This window comes from Protopterus annectens, chromosome 12.part0, assembly GCF_019279795.1.
Source record: "Protopterus annectens isolate FY-2018-M chromosome 12.part0, PAN1.0, whole genome shotgun sequence".
Classification (NCBI taxonomy): Eukaryota; Metazoa; Chordata; order Ceratodontiformes; family Protopteridae; genus Protopterus; species Protopterus annectens.
The window spans coordinates 498,825,539-498,847,172 of NC_056746.1; the positions used below are offsets into that span (position 1 = coordinate 498,825,539).

Here is a 21,634-nt window from a genome sequence, read left to right on the forward strand (position 1 = left end):
GTATGGTATCTGAAATTGAAGGTGAGTGAGTGTTTGTGTGTGTTTTTGTATGTTGTATGTGTGGGTAAGGGTATGGAGGTGTAAGTATGAGTGTGAGTGTTGAATCTGTTGGTGTTTGTGCAATGTGTATTTGTGTGCAAGCGAGTGTAGAATGCCGTGGTGTGAGGGTTTTTTTTTTTTTTTCATTATGTGCAATCTCAGAGTTGGTATATATAAGTAGAGGGGTGTGGGGGGCTTGCGCCTCACATGAGGGTGCAGGGGGGCTTGCCCCCCTGCTTATATGTAGCGTAGGGTTGTGTGGTTTGTGTGCTGTGGGTGGAATGGTGTGTGTGTGTGTTATGAGGTGTATGGTGTATGTATGTTTGTGATTGTGTGATTCATGATTGTGGGTTTCGGGATTGTGAATGGCTCAGCTTCATAGTTTCAAAATGCTGAAATTCGAGATTTCAGCATTTCAAGATTATGAAGTGAAACCATATATACAGGTATATACTGACTTTGTGGAATAAAGCCTTGGCTGTTACCTAGATGATCCAGGTTCAGATAATGAGCCAGGCCAGCCTTGGTTGTTTCCCACCTGATCCAGGATACTGGAGGATCCACTCAGCAAAGGATGGGAGTTAGTGGTAAATGGGAGTAAATGGTTTATGTCAGGTCAACCATTTTGGGAGATGATTGTAGCAAGGTCTCTCTACATAAGCACTTCTGTTACAGAACCAGTGCTGGCTCTGTTGTCACTTACTGTAGTGATGAGATGTCAGCTTACCGGGCAGTGCAGAAGCTTTACAGTCCAGCTTTATAAGCCCTACATCGTCAGTCTGTTATCCAGCCTCTAGAGGGTAAGAAGGCAGCTCCATATGCAATATCATAGCAAGTTGTGGAAGATAACCTACATTTCCCAACTTGTACTCTCACTGTTGGCCAAAGAAGCTAGTTGAAAAATGTGAGAAAAAATATATCATTAGGTGACTTGATTGGTGGATTAATGGAGGTGAAATGGGCCAAAAATATATGCATGCATTCTGCATTATCATTTTATTTTATTTTGCACAGTTTATATTTTATGGCTTATTGATGTGAGAACACCGTTTCAGACTAGGTGCTAGTTTCATCTCTCCATTTATTTTGAGCATTGTCAAGGTGAAATGTACGACTCATGCTCTTTTTGTAATAAATGTCTTATTCCAGTTTTTCTGCGTAACATTACATAAAAATAAATCTCCCCAAACACAGGAAAAACACAAAGTGTCATTACAATGAATTGCATCCATAATAACAGTCAGGTAAACCAAATAAAAATAATATGGGCGAGCACAACAAAAATATTCAGTTTGCACCAGATGTAATATGGAGGGGGCCACAGATGCATCATTGGCAGACATGAAATTCAGAAAGAAAAAAAAGTGTGCATCAGTCAGCATTATAGATTGAAATGAATGTGATTGCAAAAAGCTGCACTGTGTTCCATCTACTTCACTGGTGTTATACACACCATTAATAGTATAGACATGCTGGGGAAGGCAATATGTAAGGTGTGATACAGAGCAGAGTGCCCTCTTTGCCTCACAATTGTAAGGCAAAGACAAGCAGTCTGCTGGGGGAAATAAGAAAAGAATGCAATGGTGACACAGCAAAACAAACTGTGCTCTACATTCTGAGAGCTCACTTTTCCTTGGCAGGATGTTTAAATAACATTTTGTGTTAATAACTGTTATGTAATATATAGCTTGTTTTATTACACTGAAGTGTAACTATTCCAGTTTGACTCATTCACCTTTTCTATCCATTGTCTCTTTTTTTCTTTCCTTTACTTTCACTACTGCTCCTCCAGCTAACCTATATCCTTAATCATCTCCTACTAATACACCCCCTTACCCTCCTCATCGCCTTACCGATCCACTGTTACTTCAACAACTTCACTAACACAACTTTTCTACTTATGTTTTTCATGATTTATACTCTTCCACCTGCTCCCCTGTTTTCTGTTACTGCTCTAGTGACATCCAACCACGTTCATGTCCATATACATACTGAACTTATGTTCGTTATCCTTGCTCTTGTATGTCAAGCTATTAAATGTTAACATGTCTTTGATTTATTTACAATATTGTAACTTCTAATGTATATGATGAATGTCTTTACTATTTATGCCTTGTACTTGATGTACTGCAGTGTAGCATACTACTTCATGATTTAAAATACCCGTGCTTGATTTTTGCAGGATTGTGTTTGTGGAGCTTTCCTCCCTGGGCATCTGCCAAAAATGGACACTCTAGCCAAGTCAGACTTTCCTGGTAAACAAATGGCAAATAAATAAATAAAAACAAGTTCATTGCAATATAATTTTCAATCTGTTAGGACTGTTAGGCAATTATGCCTGGCAATGTATTTTGACTTATTAATTTCCAGACACAGCTCTGATATAAACCTAGTAAGCATTTTATATCTTGTAAAAATATACCTTTTACTTGTCTTTTCTAAACTTTGGTTTAATTTTCTTTGCTTTACTTGGATACATGTGAGTTCAAATTTAGATGGCATGATGATTACAACTTATGTTTGAAACCTTCCATTCTCCGGATCATTCCACTCTTAATATTTAGAAATGTATTCTGTACACTAAAATAACAAACCCTTCTTAATTGAATATTATTAAAAACAAATTCAACAAATTGGTTTAGAAAAAAATATGTAATATGCAAAGTATAATAGTTGGTTAACTAGTTAACCCAACAATTATATTTTTTCAGGCTTGAAAAATATATATTTTTTTTCAATTACTAATGAAGATTTTATGAAATTGTGAAATTTTTACAATGTCTATATCTGGTCTTTTAGAACTGAAATTATCAAACAGACAATTTTCTTTAGAGCTTATTTATATCACCTCAAATGTGAGCTGGAAATATCCAGAGAAACTGTATTGGCATGGCTTTGGACATCAAGGTACTTGGTATTATGTTTGGTGATCCTGTACCCACATTCACTCCTGGTGGATAAAAACATGCCCGCTAGTTAATATAGTTACCAGGAAAATGACTAAATGTGCACCTTCTATTTGAATTCTTTGTAACACTGAGAATCGTTCTAAAGAAATATTCAAAATAATATTGCTAGCTAGTTTAGCTGATAAAAGTATGATCCTGGAACTATGGAGATAACTTTGGATACTAATACTGATCTGCCTTTAAAAAGATGGTGGTCTATTTGCAATCCACTTATTTTTTATGCAGAAAATGATTAATTGATTAATTGACTGACTGACTGATTGATTGATTGATTGATTGATTGATTGATTGATTGATTGATTGATACTCAGGCCCTAGCTATCCAACTACCTCCCAGCTCCCCTGGCCCTGATAGTACCACTCCTATAAACCTACTCTCTTTCAGCTTCAACCAGTGTCCACATTACCTATCCGTACCTTGCTCAAAAAATTAAAACACACCACACTCTCAGCTGATCAACTCTCTGCTGAGTACCTTCAAAAATCAGCTGATGCCATAGCCTATCCAGTATCTATACTAATTAACGGCACTATAGCAGAGGTAAAAATGCCCACAATTTGGAAAACATCCTATGTAATACCACTACATAAAGGAGGTTCCTCCACTGAATTCTCCAGTTACAGACCGATAGCTATACTTTCTCCACTAGCTAAGATTATGGAAAAATGTATACACAAACAACTCATGCACCACTTAATTCAGAATCACCTCATGGCCAATACCCAACATGGCTTCCGTCCACACCACAGCACAACCACAACCCTACTAACATTCGCCAATACCATTAATAATAATCATAACAATAATCAAATATCCTCATCCCTCTTCTTGTATCTTTCAAAGGCATTTGGCATGGTGGATCACCAACGTTTGATTCATACCCTGCAATCTTTTTGTCTAAATACCAGTGCCATTCAATGGTTTAAATCTTACCTCACTGGGAGACAGCAGGCTGTCCTCTGGCAGAACAAGCTCTCCATCCTGTTACCTAACACCCTTGGAGTGCTACATGGCTCCATATTAGGACTCCTACTGTTTTCCATCTTTATAAACAACAGGGTCTACTTTAGTCTCTCGAAAGCTGAAAAGGGCGAATACAAATTGCTTGACACATAAAGAGCGAATCGCAAATACGTCGAACGAACGAAACGGTGAAAAGAGAAGTGTCGAATCGTCATAGTTGGCCTATCTGTGGTATAGCTGTGTAAGGTAAGTGTGCAATAGTTACAGACCTTAGGGTTAGGGTGCGGGTTAAGGTAAGTGAATAGGTAGGTAATGTATGTAAGGTTTAGTGTAGGGATTTGTTAATTGTATTTGTGCGGAATATTTAGTTTGTTTGGGTATAGCTCCATAGGAGAAGTGTGTGCGGTAGTTATGGACTTTAGGGTTAGGGAGGGATTAAGGATAGTGCATAGATAGTTGTGCATGTGGGGTTTAGTGTAGAGTTAGCAGTAGGATTTTGGTGCTTTAATTTAGGGTTAGAAGTAGGGTTTTGGATAGTGTATGTATGTGTATTTTTATTGTGTTTGGGTAGGTAGTGTGTTGTGGGTGGTGGGTTGGCCGACTATGACGGTTTGAGGTTTTAAATTTCACAGTTTAGTACATTTGAAGTCTTTGTGGTTCGCTCTTTATGTATTGCACTATTCGTATTAGCCCTTTTAAGCTTTCAAGAGAATAAAGTAGACCCATAAACAACCTATATACAGTCATCCCGAATGTCAGCTGTATCCAATACGCTGATGATTCCACCCTGATTTGCTCAGCCACATCTCCCTCAGAATTAAGGTATGTTACCCAATCCACCTTTAATACTATAGAAACCTGGCTCTCCGAATGTCAATTGTTGCTAAATCCCCAAAAAACTAAAATGCTGTTATTCTCTTCAACACAAAGGTCCACACCATTTACCTTCACCATAAATGCAAAAGATGGCACAATAATCACCCCGACTCCTCTACAAAACTGTTAGGAGTAATAATTGATAATAACCTAAAATTTGACCTTCATGTAAACCAAATGATCAAAACCATCAATAAAAAACTAGGGTCACTGTTATAGAATAAAAGCCTTCCTAACCCCTCCGGCTATTGTTGCCATAGCTCGCTCCCAGCTGCTTTCAGCACTGTTATATGCATCCCCCCTTCTCACTAATCTAAATAAAACTGTACTGAATAAATTTTCAATCTGTTACAACCACATTGCCAGGTTTGCCACTGGCCTATCTTTTAGAACATACCATTGCATCAACCTTAAACAGCTTGGGTGGCTAGAACTTCCCAGTCTAATCCAATATAACCTTTTGATTATGGCTAATACAATCCTCTATTATCCAGATAACACACCAGCTCTTAAAAATATGATCACCCCCCCCAATAACAATCCAAGACTGCTCCGATCCTCAAACAGACTACAGATTAAGACAATTAAAATTAACAATGTAGCCGGTGACTCCCTCTTTGCAAACTCTGCAGGCAAAGCATGGAATCTCCTTCCAGCTAACATTACTTTGTTCTCCTCCCTATCCCAATTCAAAGCTAAACTCAAACAACATCTGGCACTAAACTGGCTTTGTCACTGTAACAAGCCTGTCTAACTTTCACCATGAATGTATATAATCTATTAATCAAATTACTGTTATTTTTTTCCCCTGACTGTTACCAGGGGTAACTCGAACTTGTGATATAATCTATTTCATGTCTGCTTATGTCATTTGTAAATATCTCATCTCTAATATGTCTTTTTTGTTATTACTTATCTGTCTACCTTAGTAATATGCCTTCTTTGTTAGTACTTACATGTTTACCTTGGAGCTTTTCTCCCCGGGCCTCCACTGAAAATGGACATTAATCCAGTTGGACTATCCCGGTCAACAAATGTAAAATAAATAAATAAATAAAATAAATACTTATGTATTTTTCTTTTTTTTCTCATGGAGTTGGGCTGAGTGGGTACTACCAGATGCAGATGAAGAATTTACTGACACCCATTTGTATTCACCTGCAATTATATTTACTCATAATTTTTCAATATCAATTTGTAAACACTTTCTTCTTTAGAATATTCTAATGAAAACAATATTTAAAATAGCAGAAATTACTTGTGACATTAAATATTAAAAGGTGAGGCTTGCATAATAACACATACCACAATCTATGGAAAGCTTCAATCACTATATACTCTGTAAACATTTTAGTAATGTGAATCCCACGGAAAATCTCCACCTCTGATCACTGATCACATGGAGACCATCTGCGTAGCCTTTAAATTATGCTTACCTGCTTGATTACTGCATGTTGTTGGGCAGGTGTTAGATCTGAAATATATTCTGACAACGGTCCATCCACAAAGTCAAAGAGTTCATCCAAACTTAAGGTGTAAAAGATGTTAATACTGATTCCTGAAACCAGCGCTCCCAGTTGGCTAATGTTATAGAATGATGTAAGCTGTGCAAAACATAATCCTTGTAAGTAGGCGTACTTTGTTAGCAAATGGCATACAGATTTCTTAGTAAAATCAACCAGCTGCATTTATAATACAATGAACATTTGATTTGTCTTGTTTACTATAACTTCATGTTAATGGCTTGATTCCAGAATAAAACGATGTTTATTTCATTATCAGAAATTATTAGTATATTTTCAACACAGTTTGAAGAATTACTGAAGAATTATTCATTCAGTGGTGTTGTAGTTGTTTACTTCAGTTAATCTCTTCTGAGTGGTGAGCTACATTAGCAGTGTAGAGATACAGCCTAAAACCAGTTCCTGAGAAACTACGCTACTAACTAGTTTAGCATCCTCTTACTAGTACAGACTACTTCACGTTAATAAAGTAGTTGTTTTAGCATTTAAGTAATCTGTGTTTCATGTGCCCCCTGCCTATTCTTTCACACATACTTCACATTCTTCCACATGGTACTATTTTAAGGATCATGGACTAAGTATTGTAGAAACGTCCCACCAAATATGGAGGTCTGATGGAGCAACCTCTTAATGTCCTCAGCTTGCTGTCAGGACATAGTTACATTATTTTAGTACATGAAGCACCACAACTATGCTTAACTCTAATCTCATACTAACAGGTCTATATCAGTTCGTTGAATGGCTATTCAGTAAATACTCATTAGTCGCTCTTCAGAGAATGTCAAATTTTCACTAGGGCAATCCAAACGGTTGGTCACTTTCTGGAATTTGCCCTTTCCCCCACTGTAGTAGGATCTTAGAGTTGGTATATTTAGTCAGGGGGATGTGGGGGGCATAGCCCCCCACCTTGGTAGGTTTTAAATTTTATGGGTTTTTTTTGCGGTCGTCTGGTTGGACAACCACTTTTTTTCCCTAGTGAAAATTTGCCGTTTGCCGAAGAGCGGTTTTGAGAAATAGGTGTTTGATGAATGGGTATTCACTGAATAGCTATTTAGCGAACTAATATAGATCCCATACTAACAGTAGCTATAGTAGAAGAACAGTCAGAAGCTAAAGTGGTTTTAATAGCTGTAAGACACTTCAGACTGCTGCACTTTTTTGTGTGACACTGTTTTGTGTGTATTGCAATATGAAATGCATAATGGCTTTTTACAGCATCATAGATATCGTATCTAGCCACTGCCTGTGAGGCACTAGATGCATTGCACAGCTTTTAAAGTTGTAACACACTTTGCATTCCTACACATTTTTTCTGTAAGCAATGGTTTATACAAGCAGCTAAAGTGCAATATACTACAACAAATTTAAATGAACCTCTGATGATAACCAACTTGTTATGTGCCTTTGATATGGATGTCAAAAGTCATCTCTGGAGGTTCACTTCACTATACCTTCAGAGTGAATTTCTAGACATTCATGTCTTGAATGTATAAAAAGTTTGTTAGGAGTCGAAAATCAGTCATAATCATCTATGTTTGGGAACAGCTAATTAGACTTAACTGTATAAACAACTGTAAAGTAAGGCAACCTGTTAAATTCACAGTATGTCAAAACTTGCCTTTTTTGTTAATTTAACAGATTGGCAATTATCTGTTTGCTTTAGAGTTCCTTACAAATTACATTTAAGCCTAACTAGTGTCCCAGCAGTTATATGATTGCTTCCTTCAAGTTCATTAATATTAATGCAGGACATCAGAAGGGAGATCCATTTCTATACTCAGCAGGAATTTCATGAGTAAGTTTTTTGACTTTCTTCTTTTGAACAACATAGACAGAGCCCTGACTGTGAGCCAGGCATTTCAAGCTGAATTAGCTACTTGGGCACTGGCAGAGCCAGGTGGAGGTGAGGGGAGTGGGGGTTTGTGGTGGGGGGGGCAGTAACTGTTGGCTCAGCCATTATGAGAGGGAGAGTATTGTTTCTTCATGCAAGACAGTACCCTCCCTATTACAGGATAAAGCTATAACTGCATGGTAGATAGCCACTGAGTTTGGCATACAGGCCTCTGTTGGGAGCTAATTGACACTTGATGTGGTGATACACATGACATTAAGCATCCCTATCCAGTTAGGGCAAAACAGAAATGACCCCCCCCCCAGGTATACTAAGACAGAATATAACTCTCTGCCAGGTTACTCTGCTCTGGATTTGCCACTTCCCCTCCCCAGCCTGCCAACTGGATGCAGCAGTCTCAGCCCCAGGATGTTGTATTAGGGCTACGTAAGTTAGGAAGCAATTGGAGCAACATCAAGCAGCTAATGGTTAGTTAGAATGGTATGCCAAGGAGGACAGGTGTGTTTTTCCATAAAAGAGTGTTCACATGCATGAAGAAGCAAGTAAACACTTTTTTGTTAAAAACATACCCCGGGATTCATTAAACATTTTATTCCATGCAGGAACAGTGTAGCTGCTCCTGCATGGAATATGGCTGCTGAGTGATTCAGCAAACAGCTGATCTGACGTGCACAAGCCTGCCGACACTGTTCCTGCACTGAAAGCCATGCAGAATGCTAATTGCCTCATTTGCTGGTGAAAAATATGCAAATGAGGTGAATTAGCGATTCAGGAAGCAGGCAGGCATCTATGCAGGAACAGTGCTAGTTGCAGAAATGTATTCGGTTACTAACCGAACACATTTCTGCAAATAGCAAAATGGAGGCATGACAGCTGAAATAAAAGCATGTATTATAAACTTTAGTTATGCCAGTGGCCACATATATGTATTTTTTTTGGCTGATCTCAGCCATTTAAGCACAAGGCAGCAGCGCGCAAAGAGGATATTGTCGAAAATAAAAAAATCTGCATTTTGCCATTATAGTCAATGGCATGCAGAATCAAAACATTACCAGGGAACAGTGGTTGTTAAGGGGAAAGGTTCTGGGGTAGTGCAGTAACTATGGACTAAGGCAGTGGGGTATGCAAATGAGGGGAAATTTGCTGAATCACAAAATATTCTAAGTCCATGACACCACCAGTAGCTGTAGAAGTGTAACTGTGTTGGCTGCACAGAAACTAAGGTTAGACACATGTACAACATGTACAGCTTATTCACCTGATGTTTTGCATCCAATGTCAGTTGTTATGACGCAGCCAGGTATATCTACCCATACATACATATGCACAGGTAATACCCGCTATATATTTCTGTTCTATGTCAGTATGGCACACTGTAATTACAGTCTTGATGCTCAGTTAGTCATGTCAACCTGTTAAGGCATGACATCTGAAGGACACCGCACATACATGGTGGGCTATGGGCCACAATTAGTGGCACTTTCTTCATATTGCTGTAACACACATATGTCATTTGATAGTGCAGTAGCCTTTGCATTCACAGACATACTCTGGAGGATGTCTGACGTTCACATGGCAGGCAGAGAGGTGAAAGGTTAGGTGTGTGGTAGTGAGGGAAGGAACTGTTAATGTTGTGAGTATGACTGGTATGGGGACAGAGTTAGCTGATATGCTGGACAGAGGAAAGGTGGATATATTGTGTGTGCCAGAGACCAGATGGAAGGGCTGTACAGTTGTGTGTATCATAGTGAGTCGGGTACAAATAGTTCTATTATGGTGTGTATGGGAGGGGAAATGGTGTAGGGGTTAACCTGAAGGAACATTATGCCAAGACTGTTTGTGGAGGTGATAAGAGTGTCAGGTAGAGTGATGTTTAAGAGGTGGGAATTGATGGTGTAATGTTGACAGTTGTTAGTGCATATGCTCCGCTAATTGTGTGTGTGATGGATGAGACAGATGTACTTTGGTGTGGTTGGATGAAGTGGTGATGAGTGTATCCAAGGGTTAGAGAGTGGTGATTGGAGCAGATTTCAATGGGCATGTTGGTGAAGGGAACAGAGTGGATGCAGAATTGATGCATAGGTATGGTGTTAAGCAATGGAATGCAGAAGGTGAGATGGTGGTGGAGTTTGCAACAGACATTGGACATGACTGCGGTGTGTACATAGTTTTACAAAACTGAAGGGCATAGGGTGACGTACAAGAGTGGAGGAAGATGCACACAGGTGAATTATCTCCTATGCAGGTGGGCCTGTTTGAAGGGGATTGGTAACTGTAAAGTGGTGACAGGGGAAAGTGTAGTTAGGCAGATGGAATATTGATCTGTGGGATGACACTGGTGATGAAGAAGGGGGGAGGAGTGTGAGGGCAGCACCATGGATCAACTGCTGGATACTGAGAAAGGGTGACTGTGAGTCTGAGTTCAGGGAAGAGTTAAGACAGACAGGCAGTGGGTGGCAGTAAAGACTTAGCAAATATCTGGGTAACTACATCTGAGCTAGTAAGGGAGATGAGTAGAATGGGGTTTAGTGAGACATTTGCACAGAGGAAGGAAGACAAGGAGACCTGGTGGTGGCATGAGGAAATATAGGGAAGTATAGAGAGAAAGAGGTTGGCCAAGGAGAAGTGGGATTGTCAGACAGATGAAGAAAGTAGACAGATGTATAGGGAGATTGGGTGTGTGGCAAAGAGAGTGGTTGCAAAGGCTGAGTATGGGGCATCTGAAGGGTTGTATGTAAAGTTGGACACCAAGGATGAAGAATAGGACCTGTAGCAATTGGCTAGACAGAGGCATGTAGCTAGGAAGGATGTGCAGCAAATAAGGCTGATAAAGGATAATGGTGGAAGTGTACTCACAAGCGAGGAGAGTGTGTTGAGCAGGTGGAAACAGTACTTTGATGGGCTGTTGAATGAAGAGAATGTGAGAGAGAGAGAGAAGGTTGGATGATGTGAGTATGGTGAATCAGGACGTGCAACAGGTTATTAAGGGGGAAGTAAGGATAGCCATGAAGAGGTTTAATAATAGAAAGGCTATTGGTCCAGATGACATACCTGTGGAAGCATGGAGGTGTTTAGGACAAATGGCAGTGGTCTTTTTAACCAGATTGTTTACTGTAATCTTGGAAAGTGAGAGGATGCATGAGGAGTGGACAAAATGTGTTTGGATACTGATTATGAGAATAAGGGTGGTGTGCAGAGCTGTAGTAACTACAGAGGGATAACATTGATCAGTCACAGCATGAGGTAATGGTAAAGGGTGGTGGAAGCTAGATTAAGTAGGGAGGTGAGGATTACTGATCGGCAGCATGGTTTCATAACAGGAAAGAGCATTATAGATGCAATGTTTACTCTGAAAGTGTTGATGGGGACATACAGAGAAGGTCGGAAGTAGTTGCGCTGTGTCTTTGTGGACTTAGAAACAATATATGACAGAATGCCTAAAGAGGAGTTGTGGTATTGTATGAGGTTGTCAGGAGTGGCGGAGGAATCTGTAAGAATGCTACAGGATATGTACAAGGCTAGTGTGATGGTGATAAGTTCTGCATTGGGAGTGACAGATGCATTTAAGGTGGAGGTGGGAGTACATCAGGGATCAGCTATGAGCCCTCACTTATTTGCAGTGGGGATGGACAGGTTGACAGACATGATCAGACAGGAGTCCCCGCAGACTATGCTGTTTGCAGATGACATTGTGGTCTGTATTGAGAGTAGGGAACAGGTTGAGGAGACCCTGGAGAGGTGGAGGTATGGACTAGAGAGGGGAGGAATGATGGTCAGCAGGACTAAGACAGAATATGTGTATGTGAATGGGAGGGAGGATAGAGGAATGGTGAGGATGCAGGGAGTACAGTTTTCAAAGGTGGATAGGTGTAAATACTTGGGAACAACAGTTTAGAGTAATGGTGAGTGTGGGGGAGAGGTGAAGATGAGAGTATGGGTAGGATGTGGGTGGTGGAGAAGAGTGTCAGGTGTGATTTGTGACAGACGAGTACCATTAAGATTGATAGGGATGGTCTACAAGAGGGTAGTGAGTCCAGTTATGTTATATGGGTTGGACACATTGGCAGTGAAAAAAAAGGCATGAGTCAGAGCTGGACATAGCAGAGTTAATGATGTTAAGATTTGCACTGGGTGTATCCAGGTTGGGCAGGATTAGTAATATGTATGTTAGAGGGTCAAGCCAGGTTGGACAGCTTGGAGACAAAGCCAGAGATTGGCAAGATTATGTTGGTTTGGACATGTGATGATGAGGTATGCTGAGTATATTTGTGAAAGGATGAGGCTATCAGGTAAGAAAAAGGAAAAGAGGAAGGCCTGAGATTAGGTGTATGTATGTGGTGATAGCAGACATGCAGGTGATTGGTGTGACAGAGCAAGATGCAGAGGACTGGAAGACATGGAGACAGATGATCTGCTGTGTTGACCGCTATCGGTTACAGCCAAATGAAAGAGAAGGTGATGTTGTAATGTCAGTGTTCACAGGTTTATAATCATTTGCCAGACATAACACAACTCTTGATGACATAACAACAAATATGAGGCACACATATGGTCAGTGTGCATAACACTGGACAGTTGAATGGTATGAGCTCAGTATATCCCATGCAGTTTAACACATACAGCTGTGACAGTATTTCAGTATGCAAATACTCTGTATAGGTCCCTCAGATGTCTGAGACAAACATGTATATCATATTTGTATTGACAGTTAACATATGGATATCTGCAACATCCCAGTAGCTGGCCTAGCAGTGTCACAGTCAGTATTGTGCAACACACACTCCAGTGGTGGTCATATAGCCATCCTTTCCTGGGGTGACTCAGGGCCCTGAACTGTGTTCTGTGTCACTGCAGACAGACACAGATGCTATGGCCATAGGCTCTGTTCAGCAATATATCAGTACAACATGTGTTGTTGAGACATAATATTGTTTGAACTTCCCATTTTCCACATTTACATATCCCCTGCTACATTCCATTACATGCTTAATTGTTTGAAATACCTGTGTTTTTTTGTTCACTTTGTATAATCCATCAATTTCAGTGTGTGTGTGTGTGTGTGTGTGTGTGTGTGTGTGTGTGTCTCTCTCTCTGTCTCACTCTCTCTCTCTCTCTCTGAGACAGATGTAGGATATACATCTGTTTTGTATAGGCAGGGGCTTGCCTTTAGTAGGTAATGGTCATGAGCAGCTAATGGCCTGTGCACCAGTTGGAGTCCCCCACTTGCTAATTGCATGTAGAACAGCTGTGGTATAATTCCCATACCCAATAGCATGGAAACACACTCCTATAACTGAGTACTTCATGTGGGCATTGCCCCTTTTCCTTGCCTGTGAGGAGAACTTCATGGAGGTGTGTGACAAACAGCATCACAGAGGGTAGTTGAAAATACCTCTTACAACAAACACTGTGGAGACAGCCCAACAAACTGGGGGAGAATGTTCCAGACATAGGGACAGAATGTAAGTATTGCTGTTAAACAGTTGAAGTAGTTTGACAGAGTTTGTGTGGATATGGTTGCTATGCGTGAATTTAAGTCTGATAGTGTTATGTAGTTGACAAAACTCTCAACTGTAGGGCTATCCGCAGACTGGTCAGAGTTTGGACTTATATTTGGTGTGTTACTCACACATTTATTGGCCTTGGAAATTCAGTAGCATACTCTGAGGGTTGCGGTCAGTAAATGATAACATCCATGTGTGTTTTTGACTTCATATCCATCAGAACAGATATGCTACAACAATCCTGTTACACCAGCAACTTTCTCAGTTTATAACAGCAATATGTGTTTGGGCCTCTGCCCCCAAATATGTCAGGCTTTGTCCAGATGTCATGCTGTAAGAGGTGGATAGGTATAGTAAATCATTATATAGAGATTTCATTCCAGATATCATCCCAGTGATGTATCACACTGCCAGACATGTTATGAGTAGAAGGCCTTATATATGAGGACAAAGCCTGGATGTTCTGTGGGACTCTATACAGTTGAGAGGACTATGTATTTCTGCCAATTGTTGCCAGACTGTCAGGATTGTGTAGCAGTGTATTATGAATGTGTTATTTGGTCTGTGTAGGGAGGGGGTGGATGTAAGTGTTATGGGTCCTTTTCTATCTGACTTTGCATGCTGCTCCAGTTTCTGGTGCTCTGTCAGCCGCATATATTTGTAGGGGCAGACTGACACATCCCATATCACATTCAGGCATCAGACTACACTGTGAATTGGGCCAGTATATGTAGGGGTAGTATGTGAGTGGCAAACATGCTGATGATGTTGTTCACACAGTCCATGTACTCTACCGTTCATGTGGCTTACCAGTATGTTACTTTGAATGTGGAGAGAGTGGCTCTGGATTCAATCAAGAGAGGCTTTAAGAAGTCAGGAGAGAGGGGCTTAGGTTACAAACTTTAACCAGTGTGTAACAGAACATTTCTCTAACCAACAAAGTAACACTGTCCCTATTGATGAAGTAAGGGAAGGGAACTACAACTCTTCCCAGAGTCAAGGTAATAGGGCTCAAAGTGGTGTTTCAAACAATGTATATGACCAGTCTTCCTTTCCCAGCAATGGCCAAAACCATCGACCCAAGTACAACACGAGGGTGAAAGGAGCCAAGAAGTAGGTAACCAAGTGGAACAAATAACTATTAAACCTACCATTCTGTTTAATAGAAAAGGTGATTTTAAAATTTATAACTTCTCTGACTATGACATTGACCATATGCTTTGTGAAGTTTTTAGCAGGGGTCTAACTTTTGTTCCAGATTACCACTTTAGACTTCCTGATACATTAATTGATCTAAAACATTTCACCCGTAAACTCAATTTAAACTTGATGTTTGGTGAGAACAGTTCTGTTAACAAAAGCCTGAGAGTGTCCAGTACCTTCAACCCACCAATGCACCCATTGTTGGGTGTTTTTGAACATTTATGTGAGTTTAACCTTAGGCACTTGCAAAGAAACAACAAGAATAGTGTTGGCACACTAAACATGGATGCTGGAGAGAGGGATATCCTGAGTTTAACCAAAAGTCTTCCTATCCGTTTTTTAAAACCAGACAATGGAGATGGACTAGTAGTTATGAATTTAAGTGACTACAATTCAAGAATGTATCTGGTCTTGGAAAGGGGTATTTATGCTGAATCCAGTGTCAATGAGATGAATGAGGCCTATAAAAAGGTTCATTGTTTCTTAAATGATTTATTCATTGAAGGTATGATAGACACGGACATATTCATAGGTTCATAGATTAGTACTAAGCTAACTTATGAGACTCAAACCCTGCACCTTGTGTTTGTAAGGCAAACACCTTAACCATTAAACCTTCAATTACTTGTTTACACCTAGCCCTAAAATGCCAACATTATTTGGTTTGCCGAAATTGCAAAAAGACCAACAAAATCCACCCATGAGGGCCTTAGTCAACTCCCGGGGGTCTATCACATACGCAAGTGTAAAATACATTGATTCTATCTTGAAGAAGTATGTTAAAAAGGAAGAAAAAGTTTGCAGAGATTCATGGGCATTTCTAACGTCCATTAACAACAATGAATATGATGAATCTTTAATGTTCTTAACAGAAGATGTGGTTGACTTATATTTCTCTATTCCCCATGAGGAAGGTATTGAGGGAGTATTTGAGAGACTATTAGTGCATGGGGCCAACAGTAGAGAAATTAGGTTATTTCAAGAAATCATGGAAGTTATTCTAACAACTTTGTAATGTTCGACAATACGATTTACAAACAACAAATTGGTGTGGCTGTGGGTTCACCATGTGGGGGGAGCTATGCTAACTTGGTGCTGGCTAGCTGGGAACATAAAAACATTCTTTCAGATAATGAGTGGTCTGACAGAATAAAGATGTGTACAAGATTTTGGATGACATTTTTATACTGTTTAAGGGTACTGTATCCGAGGCCCAGAGTTATGTGCAACATCTTAACAGCAGCACTAGTTTTTTCAAGTTCACCCACACATATCATGAGAATTCCATCACGTATTTAGACATTAAGTTAAAAAAGAACATAGAAGAACAGTGCTATGTAGCCAGGATCTGCCGTAAACCCACATATTCTAACACCATGCTTCACTACACAAGTTGCCATCTTATACACCAGACAAGATGTGTACTTAAAGGACAACTTGTCCGTGCAGCAAGGATGGTGACTGATGAAGTGACTTTCCTTGAAGAATGTGAGACACTTAAAGTTATGTTTCTAAAGAGAGGTTACCCAGACACATTGGTCCTTAATTTAGTAAATGAAGTTGTAAACAAAAGGAGAGAAGGGTTTTACAAACCACTTCTTAGACCTACTATTAGGTCATTCACCTCAGAAGAGGATGTGAATTTGGAAGTAGCCACTAATACAAATCATGATTGTACACAAACAGTAGGTGTAGCCACTAGAAAGATTTCAAATAGTTTTGTCACCTCATTTTGTTTGGAAGTCAAAGCAATTCAGGTTATATTTAAAAGAAACTGGAGCATCTTCATGATGGAACCAGACGTGTTGGAGAAGTTGGGTCATTCACCATCTTTTATTTACAGGGAGAACAGGAACTTGAAACAGATCTTAGAAATGGAACTCCAGACCTGTAGTAGATCTGGTGGTACATTTAAATGTGAAAACTGTAACTATTGCAGATATATAGCAACAGGGACAGAATTCACAGCAGGTTCCTTTAAGGTGAAAATTAAGGGTAGATTTAATTGTAACTCTAAATCCGTAGATTACCTGGCTAGTTATGTAGCCTGTCCAGCATATTATGTTGGTAAGACGGACAGAAAACTAAGAGAGAGGATTTATGAGCACACTTACCATATTAGAAAAAAGTCACCTTCTAACGCATTGGCAAGGCATTGTACTGAACACCCAACACACCACTTTCACTTTAGAGTGATTTTCAGGTTACTGTTAATCTAAAAGGGGGCCCTTATCTAATTTTGGAAAGACAGGAGTTGATTTTGTAACTGTGTCTCAACTCTTATAACCCCCTAGGTTTGAATGAAGTCACTTCCATTGCCTATATTCTGAAATTAAAGAGCCTAATGCGCTAGACAAGTCTTTTGTCTAACTAAGTCTTTTAAACAGCTCTATTTGTAGTTGAGTAAAAGAATGCAGGTTTCCACTTCATGTTTTAAATCTTTTAAAAATATGTCTCATCTTACATCTAAGCTTGCTTCACCCTTGTTGGTGATTTGTGAAAGCATTACAGTTGAGTCGATCAACACTGGTTAAAGTTGAAATTGCAGTCTCTTATTTAATTTTATTTTGAGTGCAGCATACTTTTAGTGCACTTGGAGCGCTCTTGTAACTCATAACAATGTGTATATAAACATTTACATTTATATATATATATATTTTCCATAGTTTTTTCATAATTTTTTATCACATATTTTAAGAGTTAAACTCTGTCCACCTAAATGCAGTGATTTAATGTGTCTATCTGTCTTTGTGTGCACAAAAGCTGCTATACATTTTTGTTCTTTACAGGTTTTCACAGTTGCTGTTTTTGTATTTGACTTGTTGCTGATGTCATGTGTCCAAGCTTAATTACTTAATTACTTATGCAATATCACTGGTTAATGTTTTTTGAAACCACCATGTGGTCTGTATTAAATTGAGCACTTTTGCTACTGTTGTAGGTCTGAAGAAGTCTTCTAAATTAAGACGAAAAGTGCTTAACCGTTTATTTTTTTTGTATCATACTGTTTAGTTGCAAAGTAATAAAACTGTTTTTACTTTTTCCACTTTGGAGACTTTGTGTCCTTGAGCCTTCATTTGTTTCCTGAGTTGCAGTTTGGATTGTAGCTTAGACAGTACTTGGTGACATGCCTAGCAGCTCAGTGTAATTTCCCTACTGTGATGTTATGTCCCGATATTTATCAGATGTACTGCTGCCTGGCCCCCATACATGTTGTGTATGTCTGACACATCAGTGGGATGATGTGAAGATTTATGTCAGTAACTAGTGGGGAGTAATTTGGTTTTGGACTTGGGCTATTCCAGTCAATATATGTTACAACAGACAGAAGGGTGTTACTGCATCAGCTGTATTGCTTTATCTACTCCAGTATTTTGGATATGTTCCCAGTTTCATGGCTTTACCCCCCCCCCCCCCATCAGGCTTGGTCCCGATGTGTTGCACTAAGGGGTTACATATATCTATACTGATATATATATATATATATATATATATATATATATATATATATATATATATGTATTCCTTTATTGATATCTATACATATATTTATATAACAATATATATGTATATATTTTATACATATTTGTTTTATATGTATAGCTCCATATATCTGATGTATATAATTTTTCATATTTATCTATCACCATACACATCAATATGTGTATATTTATATACAGTAAATACGACTGATTCCACAGTGTTTGCCCCCTACTATTCTATACCTGTACTGAATGATATATTTCGAAAAGCAGTATTTATTGTTACAGCTTAGATGGTGTAGTGGTACATTGCTCTGATTAAAGTCTACAGGGTCCTGGTTTCAAGATTTTGGCAGGGCTGATTACTTTGTTGGTGGGCAGAACAGTGGCTGATGGAAACAGGGTGATTAAGGCAGTTTTAAGCAGTTGTAAGCGGGTTTGTGTGGGTTTGCATGATGGTAAGCGATGCCAACACACTGTTAAATGGGAAACTGCTTATACTGTGTAGGCATTGCTTGGCATCCCGCAAACTTGCTTACTCTCACTTACCCCTGCACTAATTTCTTTAAAAGAAAAGAAAAATGGGGTGATAGGAAAGTGATAAAAAAAGGGGCACTCAGAGGGAAAAACAATATGAAAGATAGCTAGGGATGTGCAGGAAGGGTATAGAGAAGGTTCGTAGCTGTCCTTTTCTGATCCAGCAACAGCTGTGCATTTGTACAGAATTTGGAGGAGAATTTGGACACTCAAACCCCTGAGAAGGGTCAACAGTAATGTGTAGTTAAGCCAATTAGACCAGATTACATGTGTCCAGTGGACACGTGTGTGAAATGGACAGCTATGTATGGAGAGACTTTTTTTTTTGGGAACAGATTGCCTATTTTTTTTAAGGTGAGAGTGGGATGTTGGGGAAGGATAGTAGGAATATTGGGGGGGTAAGTTGGTTAGGAAGACAGATGACAGACAAGACAGCAGACAGGGCTGTATATGAGACATGTGGGGGGTAAACACCTTGGACAGGGATGGTGGTTAGAAATCAGACACCCACGAGCCCCCAAATGGATACAGTTGGACTGAGGTCCCCACTCATGGGCAGTCACCACTGCACCTTCACGGCCCCAAAGGTGGCTGTGCTGTGGGGCCGAGCAGGAGGGGCAGGCTGACCCTCAAGATGTGCCATATGATCCTCAAGCTGGTGTAGCTGATCTCCAAACTCCTTTTGAAGCTTGATATGCACCAATCCCTGGACCTGACTATGGGTGGCGGTGTCATGTCCACTCCTGCTCCCGGGGGGGGACAGGCTCCATCCTCTGAGGCAGTTCTACCCAGAAGTGGTGCAGGACCAGCAGACAAGGAGGTCCTGGGTTGGGTCCCAGACATGCTGGGGCCTGGTGCCATGGCCAGTTGAGGTGGGACAGGCTGGGTTTGGCCTTCCCAGATGTGCTATGGTGTTGAGTTTTTACAACATATGTTGGTTACTCATGAATAACACATTCCAAGATTAGTTATAAGAGTATGTATGGGTGTTCCCATTAACCCAAAACAACAGATTTGAAACAGTCGCACAGCAAACAGAACACATGCATATAAGGAACCACAGTGTATTATAACAGCACGCAGGTTACATTGATAGCAACAGGCCACCAATGATAGTATTTCAACAGGGAACATTAATAATCAAACGTTTAAATATTTGTAGAAAAATAGGACACATGTCCCAAAAGTAGGTTCGGTGAAAAACATACCCGTTGATTTATGTGTTTAGATTATTGGTGCAGATAGGGTGGGGGAGAGAGAGAGATGTCAGTTAACAACTAAATAGGCTTCAATTGCTCACAACTTTAATGATCATTGCTCTACTCATTACTCTCCAGGTATTACCTCAATTTCCATCGACCTATGGCCTTGGGTTGGGCAGTGGTATGTTTGTACACAGTGTATAATTACAGCCTTTTTACAGCTCATTTATACCTTTTCTTACACATAGTCAAGTTTACATATGTGCACTCATACTGTGTGTGTGTGTGCGTGTGTGTGTGTGTGTGTGTGTGTGTGTGTGTGTGTGTGTGTGTGTGTGTGTGTGTGTGTGTGTGTGTGTGTGTGTTTATGCGCACGTGTGTGCTACTGCCATACTCCACCTTGATTTCTATCAGTCACCCTGGGTGTTAGCGGCAGGGATCACTAGCTGTGACAGTGTGACACTTGAGGGACATTTCTTGGAGGAGACTACTTCATTTATCTTGCTGTCATTTGCAGCCTTCGGGTTGGACAGTGAGTGTTGTACATAGTGTATAATTACAGACTTCTTACAGTTCATTTATACCTTCTCTTACCTGGCGGACCTGTGGAGGAAATTTCTGTTAACACTACCTGACTGTTTCTACACATATTTACATATTTCTGGGTGAAATTATGCACACATCTTACTATCACTCCCGGGATTTGAACCGTGCCTGTTTGTGCAAAAAAATACAAGTTTGTGTTTCATCAGAATGAGTGACTGAGTAACTGCTATCTCTTGTTTGACTGTTTTCTGCCTAATACTCTCTTGGTTGCACAATCTGACCTTGCAATTCTGACACTCATGCATGGCAGATAGTTCTTACACTGTGTATAGAATCAATATCCCTCTATAGAATCAAATCCTTTCTCACCCCACTAGCAAGGGCTACTATTGCCCAGACCTACTTAATCTCCACCCTCCTCTACACCTCCTCTATATATACTAACCTCTCAAAAAACAACTTGAACAAACTAGCTGTCTCCTACAATAATATTGCTAGATTTGCAACAGGCTCTAAATTCAGAACCCATCACTGTACTAATTATGAACAACTAGGATGGCTTGAGTTGCCAAATTTACTTCTATTTAAACAATTAACAGTTGCCTACAAAATCCTGTGTAAGCCTACTAACACTCCAGTTCTTACCAACCTTATCACCCCCTACAACAACCTTAAAACCCTACGCTCATCTAATAAAATATTAGTACAAATAGGTAAAACCAACAATATGGCTGGTGAAACTTTGTTCTCTAATACAGTGGGTAAAACCTGGAACTCTCTCCCCAGTGACCTGACCTCCCTTTCCTCACTAACACAATTTAAAAGCAAGCTGAAAACCTACCTTAAATCCTATTGGTTATGTCTCTGTGTGAACCCAGACTAACTACACATTCTTTTTTCACAAAGACACCTGTTTCATTAACTGTATATACTAATT

General features: G+C 39.8%; 1 protein-coding gene across 3 annotated transcripts in view; it reads right to left on the bottom strand.

Moving 5' to 3' along the window:
• Positions 1-21,634, bottom strand: part of OTOA (otoancorin) — a 952,220-nt gene that overhangs the window by 614,507 nt on the left and 316,079 nt on the right. For all 3 annotated transcript variants that reach the window (XM_044089617.1, XM_044089616.1, XM_044089618.1), the window contains exon 14: positions 6,285-6,452. In XM_044089617.1, coding sequence (XP_043945552.1) covers positions 6,285-6,452 — 168 coding nt within the window. The remainder of the gene's footprint in view (positions 1-6,284; positions 6,453-21,634) is intronic.